Here is an 8,893-nt window from a genome sequence, read left to right on the forward strand (position 1 = left end):
AATCCGTGCATCATTATACCCGAAATACAAGCAACCACGTTTGAGCTAAAACCCGTGATGTTTCAAATGCTGCAAACCATTGGGCAATTTCATGGACTACCGTCGGAAGATCCTCACCTACACCTAAAGTCATTTTTGGGAGTTAGTGACTCATTTCGATTTCAAGGAGTGGATAAAGATGTGATTAGACTGAGCTTATTCCCATATTAATTGAGGGATGGTGCTAAATCATGGTTGAATACCTTAGCACCGGGAACAATTGATTCGTGGAATAGTCTAGAAGAGAAATTTTTTATCAAGTATTTCCCACCCACGAGAAATGCACGGTTCAGAAATGAGATTGTTGCTTTTCAATAGTTTGAAGATGAGACACTAAGTGAAGCTTAGGAGAGATTTAAGGAGATGCTTAGAAAGTGTCCTCACCATGGACTACCTCATTGTATACAAATGGAGACTTTCTACAATGGATTAAATATTGCTACTAAACAAGTAGCTGATGCTTCCGCCAATGGAGCTATTTTGTCAAAGACATACAATGAAGCATATGAGATTTTAGAGAGAATAGCATCTAACAATTGTCAATGGGCCGATGTGAGAAGCAACCCAGGAAGGAAGACTCAAGGAGTACTTGAAGTTGATGCTTTGTCCTCTATCAATGCTCAACTAGCTTCGGTGACTAATATTTTACAAAATCTAGCATTGGGGCAAGACTCCATGATCAAAGCACCAGTCCATACAGCTGCTGTAATTAACCAGACAGCAGCCGAATCTTGTGTATTTTGTGGAGAGGAACACACCTTTGATCAATGTTCAAGCAATCTGACCTCAATTTTCTATGTCGGGAATCAAGTTAGTCAAGGCAACCCAAAAAATAACCCCTTCTCAAATACTTATAATCCGGGGTGGAGAAATCATCCAAATTTCTCATGGAAAGGACAAGGCTCGTACAACCAACAAATGCCCCTTAAAGAAAATTACCCTTCGGGTTTTGGATTACAAAATCAATTGACATATGGTTCTCAACAAGCCACCACCACCCAAGGGGAAGGAACTAGCCAAGCTCAACACATACCGGGAATATCGCTTTAGAGCCTAATAAAAGAATATATGGCTAAAAATGATGCTGCGATACAAAGTCAACAAGCATCATTGCGAAATTTGGAAGTTCAAGTAGGTCAATTAGCAAATGAGTTACGAAATAGACCTCTTAGTAAGCCTCTACTCCACCCGTTGTGAAGCCTCCTAAAACACAGACATCAGTCAGCAGTGGACAAGAAAGCAAAATATACACACCAACACCTCCTTTTCCACAAAGAATAAAAAAAAGAAGAAGGAAGAAGCCAACTTTGAGAAGTTCATGGACATATTTAAGGAAATTCACATAAATATACCATTAGTTGAAGCTTTGAAGCAAATGCCAAATTATGTGAAATTCTTGAAGGATGTGCTCACCAATAGAAGAAAGTTTGAAGAATTCAAGGTGGTACCATTGAATGAAGAGTGTAGTGCAATATTGAAAAACAAGATCCCGCTAAAGGAGAAAGACCCCGGTTCATTCAAAATTCCAATATCAATAGGAGGGAAGAAGCTAGGTCGAGCATTATGTGATTTGGTATCAAGCATTAATCTAATGCCGCTGTCTATTTACAAAAAGTTAAGTATTGGTGAAGCTAGACCAACTACAGTCACTCTTCAACTAGCAGATCGATCTTTCACTTATCCCGAAGGAAAGATTGAGAACATCTTAATTCAAGTTGACAAATTCATATTTCCTACAGATTTTATCATTTTAGATGATGAAGCCTATCATGATGTTCCAATTATTTTAGGGAGACCATTTTTAAAGACCGGAAGAACATTAGTCGATGTCTACAAAGGAACCATCACATTAAGAATGGGTGACCAAAAAGTTGAATTTAACATCAATGACAGCATGAAATATCCAGCAGTGACAGAAGAATGCTCAGCAGTGTATGAATTGACAGAACAACCAGCGACCGAGGAATGGGATGATGGGGAAAGCGGGCAGGAAGAAGACAGCAGCTGAAATTACATAATTGAACCGTTACCAGATTTAGGTGAATTTAGCACAGCTTTTGAGTCACTAGAATGTGAGGGAAGAAAGAATTCACCGATGAGACCATCTATTGAGGAAGCGCTGCAGCTGGACTTGAAACCACTACCACCTAACCTTAAGTATGCTTATTTAGGTGACAAGAAGACACTACCCATCATCATCTCAACGACACTATCCTCGACTCAAGAGGATATGCTCCTAGAAACATTGAAGAAGCACAAGGGGGCGATAGGTTGGACATTGGCGGATATAAAAGGAATTAGCCCTTCACTATGCATGCACAAAATACAATTGAAGGAAGGAAAAGTTAAGTCCATTGAGCAACAAAGACGATTAAATCCCATGATGAAGGAAGTTGTTAGAAAAGAGATTCTCAAATGGCTAGATGCTGGAATAATTTATCCAATTGCAAACAGCAGCTGAGTCAGTCCTATTCAATGTGTTCCGAAGAACGGAGGGATAACAGTAATGGCAAATGAGAACAATGAGTTGATCTCCACTAGAATAGTGAATGGATGGAGAATTTGCATGGATTATAGAAGGCTAAACAAAGTGACACGTAAGGATCATTTTCCTTTACCATTCATTGATCAAATGCTTGATAGGCTTGCTGGAAAGTCACATTATTGCTTCTTGGATGGTTATTCGGGATACAATCAAATTACAATCAGTCCAGAAGATCAAGAGAAAACTACACTCACATGCCCATATAGAATTTTTGCCTTTAGACGAATGCCCTTTGGACTATGTAATGCTCCAGCGACATTTCAACGTTGCATGATGGCCATTTTTACAGATATGGTAGAAACATTTATGGAGATATTCATGGATGATATTTCGGTTTATGGAGAATCTTTTGAGACTTGTTTGTGCAATTTAGGGAAGGTTCTACAAAGATGTGAAGAGAAGAATCTTGTACTGAATTGGGAAAAATGTCATTTTATGGTCAATGAGAGAATAGTGTTAGGCCACAAGATCTCAAGAAGAGGAATAGAAGTTGATAGAGCCAAGATAGAAGCTATTGAAAGATTGAATCCACCTACGTCAGTTAAAGGTATAAGAAGCTTTTTGGGCCATACAGGGTTTTATAGGAGGTTTATTAAAGATTTCTCCAAGATTGCAAAACCATTGTGTAGTTTGTTGGAGTCAAATAGAAAATTCGTTTTTGACAAACAATGCATGACTGCCTTCCAAGCATTAAAGACAGCGCTGACCACAACTCCTATAATGTCAACACCCGATTGGAATTCACCATTTGAGTTGATGTGTGATGCTAGTGGCCATGCTGTGGGGGCAATGTTAGGACAGAAAAAGGGGAAGGTACTTCATCCTATCTATTATGCCAGCAAAACGTTGAATGAGGCTCAAGTGAATTATACAACAACTGAAAAAGAATTGTTGGTCGTAGTATTCGCTGTTGAAAAGTTCAGAGCTTATTTATTTGGAGCGAAGGTGAAAGTGTACACTAACCACGCAGCAATCAAGCACCTAATGATGAAACCGAATGCCAAGCCAAGATTAATTAGATGGATTCTACTGTTACAAGAGTTCGAGATAGAAATCGTGGACACGAAAGGAGCTAATAACCATGTAGCAGATCACTTATCTAGAATGGAGAACATGGAAGAAAAGGTCAATAGCAAAGAAATTGATGATGCATTTCCGGATGAACAGCTGCTTGGGATAAACAGCAGTAGCAGCAGCTACAGCAGTAGCAGAATGACAGCAACTCCATGGTATGTAGACATAGCAAAATTTTTTGCTTGTGCCATCATACCCGAAGAGAAAAATTATCAACAAAGGAAGAAGTTTTCCATGAATCCAAAAGTTACATTTGGGATGAACCAAGGTTTGAATTAGGGCTTGGATGGAGTCACACATTAACCTAGTATTAGCATCTACTCCACCCGCTGGGGGTGTAGCTTCAGGTGCGACTTGGAGTGGTAGGGTAGGCTGGGGTGGAGGTTCTACTTGTTGTGGAGGCTCTACTGGTGGTGGAGGCTCAGCTTGCAGTGGAGCTAGAGGAGGTAGCTCAACTGGTGGTAAGACTGGGGGCGGTGTAACTGTTACTGACCCAGTCTCTGATCTTTCTTGAGGTGGGCCCTCTACTGCCACACCTCGTCCTACTTCTCTTCGACGGGGTCGCCCCCATCCTAGTCTTCCTCTTCCTCTTCCCCTTTCTCTTCCTCGTCCTCGTTCTCTAGGCATGGTTCTATAAACCAATATAAGGTTGCTTAAGTCTAAGGCCTTAATACTATGCATATACATAAATAACAATACACACACTATACAATACATCGTAACGCCAAAGAAGTAAACATTCATCATGCTAAACATCATATCATACCACCAACAAAATTACTCAGCATGCAACATATGACATCATACTCTTAAATAATAAATACGTGAAATATCACAACCATTTCAGTAATGTCCACATAAAAAAATGCATGCGAGTTTTAAAACGTTTCTCTTTTCTTATCTTATGCAAGGCGTACCTGACGGTGTCGGGGCATCGACGTTGGGACAGTGGAGTGTGCCAAGCCTACATCGTAGGCTAGTCTTTAGAATCTAAAACCTAGAGCTCTGATACCAACTGTAACGACCTTAAATTTCCACATATCTAGAGTCGCCACTAACGAATCATGCTCATCTCTAATGAAGAATAAAAATCTAAGAATGCTAATCTTTATTAGCGGAAAAATTTAAAACTTCAAAACATTGGAAAACATTGCCGGACTTACGTGTTTCAAACATCATGCTGGAGTTCAAAAAGATAAAAAAAAACGATTACAAATTAAATAATATAAATGAATGAAATGCAAACGCCCTATCCTAACCAAGACTAGGAATTTTAAATATGCAACTATCCTATGCACGCGCCACAGTCTCTGATCACGACGCCACCGTTAACCATACATGGGAGTCTTGCCTTTACCTGAAAAACAATATGGCACACGGCCTGAGTATTTCGAAGAAATATTCAGTAAGTGACCCCACTATAGGGGTCATGCTATTGCAAACACATGCAATCATGAATTAGGGACCTATCTCTAATCATCTTAGGGGTGGCCTCCAGTCTCAGACAAATTGGATTTGTAGTACTTCCCTACACACGACTCACACATACGAGTGTGAATCACCAGGGCGCTCGCACACCCCCTGGACCCTCTGGTCCAGCTAATATATAGCGACGTCCGGAGGTCAGCGGAACCCCATAGTGTCATGCGCCTCATGAACACCCTCATCCGTGCGCATTCGCACCTATGCGCATTTGCGCTCATCATAAGGTGCGCGTCCGCACTCATCATCTCTAGGGGAAGTAGCCCTATGCTTATGAACATCATCATATTAAGGTAAACATCATGCAATCATCATACTCATCATATTGCCACAAAGTGCGTCAAACATATCAAGTACATCATTCATCAAAATATGTATATACTGCACATATCATCAAGCATCGTAATCCACACATCATCATAACTCATACAATTTTTTAGCCTATCCTATAGTAAGGCCACTTACTTGGTTGGCCTTGGCCGAAGTACTCTCTAAATAGATAAACGTAAGCTCCCATTCCGTAAGAGCTGCTTCCTACGTCACCGGGGTTTGTTTTCTATCACACCGTTCACCACTTTAGTATTTCACAATTGATTTCCCTATAATTCAATAAATGTGAAATACGGCTCTAAAACAGCCTTGGATACCTTAATCGGGGCCGAAAACAGATCTGGGAGGGTCGAAACAGTGGAAACCGGGCTGAAAAAAGATGAGCCGAGCCGAACAGCCGCTGGGAGCCGCTAGAGCGTCGCTGGAGGGAGCCTGAGCTGTTTACGCCGCACCGAGCTGAGCCGAGGGACTGCTAGCGCCGCTATGTGACACATGGCAGCAGTAGAGCGAGCCACGTCGTGTGGTAGCGTCCGGTCAAAGCGCGGGTCGCAGTCTGGTTTAGGTCGTGGTCTGGGTCGCGGGCTGCGGAGGCTACTAGGCCAAGACTATCGTTGGGCCTCGGCTTATTGGGCTGGGCCAAAAGTTTTTTTTTTGGGTTGCAGGCCGGCTCGATTGGACCGATGGTCTGGTCTCGAGTTAGTTCAACTAAATCGTAGCTTCTGGGCTGATTTGAGGTTTGGGCCGCTGTAGTTGGGCTTGGCCGAAGGCAGAGGCCAAGGGAAAGAATGGGCTGACTCTCTCGGGTTTTTGGTTCGGGTTGACCCGAATCCATGAACTGATGGTGTTAATATAACACATGCGAAAGCAATTTGGATCATAGGCACTTTTAGAACATCAATTATAGTAAATAACTAGCATGTTCATAAGTATTAAAACTTAATGAGTTTAGATACTAACCTTTTGTAGTTCAAACTCCTTTTTCCTCACGAACCGGTTTCGAACCACCACTAGTGTCTTCTCCACTATTCTCCGGCCTTAGAACGAGATTGTGGAATCCGGTGAGTGACTAAACTTGGGAGGGATTTTGTATATGTTAAGAAAGTGTTTGTGAGAGATTTTTTCTCAAGGTTTTTCACCAAGAAGAAGAACACCTTCTATGTACCATGATCACTCTATTTAAAGAGTCATGTTTGAGATTATGTGGCAAGCATGCATGTTTGAGTTAACCAAATTTTGACACTCAAAATTCAACTCAAACTTGTGGGGTTTATTTGGCAAGCATGCAAGTTTGGTTAAACCAATTTTTGACACCTCAAAATTCCACTACCATGGATTTTTCCATTAAATGAAGTCAACATTTTGACTTTCTTCCTTCTAATTCAACAATTTATTTGAATAATGAATTTCAAATTAAAGTAACATTAAATGATTAATTAAACTATTTAATTAATTCAAATGCCAATCCCAATCAATTCCGACACATAATTGATTAAGATATTTAAATCTTATTTAAATATCTCAGATCCTCTCTTTTTGTTTAATGCGGTTAAATATATCGTATATATGTAGTGCATATTTCCTAATTTGAATTCGAACACTTCGAACTCACTCGTCACACTGTTCTATGGTTTAGTTCGATATGAGCTAGCAGAGGGACCTAATGGACCTATAGATCATGCGCTCCAACCATCCAAGATTAACCGGTTAAACTCATTAACCTTGTTAACCAACATTCGTTAACTACTAGGACACTCCACTATAGCCTAGTAGTTGCACTCCCCTCACTATAGATATATTTTTGTCCATTTGATATAACCATGATTAATAAGTCGATCCTTCACAGGTTGTTCGTAACTAGAGCTGGGTCAATTTACCGTTTTACCCCTAAAGTTACTTCTTGTTCCTTATGTCTCACTGATCCTCTAATGAATAATTGATTTGTGGTCCAACCAGTAAACCGAATCCCTCTCAGGCTAATGAGAGGGTGGGGCCCCTTGTGCAAGACCTGAAGTCAGTGTTTAAGGGAACTACCTCTCTTCTATCCTTAAAAGTTGGTAGGAGTGAATTCCATCTTGCACCCCACGTCCCCAGCCATTCACCCAGTCTTACCCCTGAAATGGGAGGCCTATTGAGTCGACAAACTAGAGCCACTCTCACCCATGAAAATCTAAGGATAATTCCGAACAAACAGGAGTTCATGGTTAGCTCAGGATTAAAACCGAGTTACCTAGGTTATCGAATGAAAAGAAAAATCAGTCTCAACAGTAAACGACATTATAAAGTGAGAGTGGTTTTCTTTATGGTCCGATCTTATGCAATACTCATTGCATAGGATGCCCCCACTCACATGTCTCCACATGTACAATTTAGTGATCTCATTGTTTATATCATATACAAAAGTGGGCCGCATCCATAGTGTCCCCAGAATAAGATACTCAGCTTTATCCTTATACTATAGATCATTTTGACTATATATACTTGAACTTGATTCACTCTTATGTCTCTACAGATAGTTCAAGTAATCATACTATAGCCAGAGTGTTCTTAGTTTATTGGATTTAGATTAATGATCGTAAAGTTCACTTTATTCAATAACAATCTTTACTGAATAAACAACAATAATAACTTTATTGAAAATAGAATATGTTTTTGTTTACAAACTATGAGTTTTAGGACATAAAACCCAACAAACTCCCACTTGGACTAAAACTCTAGTGGGGTTTTATAACGTTGAGTAGAGAGAAATACAATAAACTAGGGCATCACATACTCATGCCTTTTCTCTCACTGGCGCTAGATTACATAACTCGTAGTCCTAGACTCACTAGGTGCCCTTCAAACACTTTAGCCGTGAGGGGCTTTGTAAATGGATCAGCAATGTTGTGCTCTGAAGCTATCTGTGTGACGATCACATCTTCTCGTTGCACAATCTCCCTTATGAGATGATATTTGCGCTCAATATGTTTTCCTCGCTTATGGCTTCTTTGTTCTTTTGAATTTGCAACTGCTCCACTGTTATCACAATAAAGAGTGACAGGAAGATGCATATTTGGAACGACTTTCAAATCAGTTAAAAACTTCCTAAGCCATACAGATTCTTTCGCTGCTTCACAAGCAGCAACATACTCAGTCTCCATGGTGGAATCAGCAATGCAACCTTGCTTTATGCTTCTCCATATTATTGCTCCTCCGTTCAGAGTGAAGACAGATCCTGATGTCGATTTCCTCGAATGTACATCGGTCTTAAAATCTGAGTCAGTGTACCCTGTAAGGATCATATCCTTAGCACCGTACATTAGCATATAGTCCCTCGTTCTCCTAAGATACTTGAGAATATTTTTAACGGCAGTCCAATGAACATGTCCCGGATTGGACTGATATCTGCTGACAATTCCCACAGCATAGCATATGTCGGGTCGGGTA

At 40.4% G+C, this 8,893-nt stretch overlaps 1 protein-coding gene and 1 non-coding gene across 2 annotated transcripts; one reads left to right on the plus strand and one right to left on the minus strand.

The window, feature by feature from the left end:
- Positions 1 to 325: 325 nt before the first annotated feature.
- Positions 326 to 431, minus strand: LOC147790214 (small nucleolar RNA R71). The gene has a single exon (XR_015423059.1). It is a non-coding gene; the product is annotated as a small nucleolar RNA R71 (small nucleolar RNA).
- A 926-nt stretch (positions 432 to 1,357) lies between these two features.
- Positions 1,358 to 2,047, plus strand: LOC147790215 (uncharacterized). Its single transcript, XM_087128632.1, has one exon. It carries the CDS (start codon positions 1,358 to 1,360, stop codon positions 2,045 to 2,047), a length of 690 nt encoding a protein of 229 aa, XP_086984758.1.
- The last annotated feature ends 6,846 nt before the right edge of the window (positions 2,048 to 8,893 follow it).

Source organism: Cucurbita pepo, chromosome 11 (genome assembly GCF_057944985.1).
Source record: "Cucurbita pepo subsp. pepo isolate OVF chromosome 11, ASM5794498v1, whole genome shotgun sequence".
NCBI lineage: Eukaryota > Viridiplantae > Streptophyta > Magnoliopsida > Cucurbitales > Cucurbitaceae > Cucurbita > Cucurbita pepo.

Excerpts from the sequence above, each read along its gene's own strand:
- LOC147790215 (XM_087128632.1), top strand. The coding sequence starts at position 1,358 with ATGGACATATTTAAGGAAATTCACATAAATATACCATTAGTTGAAGCT.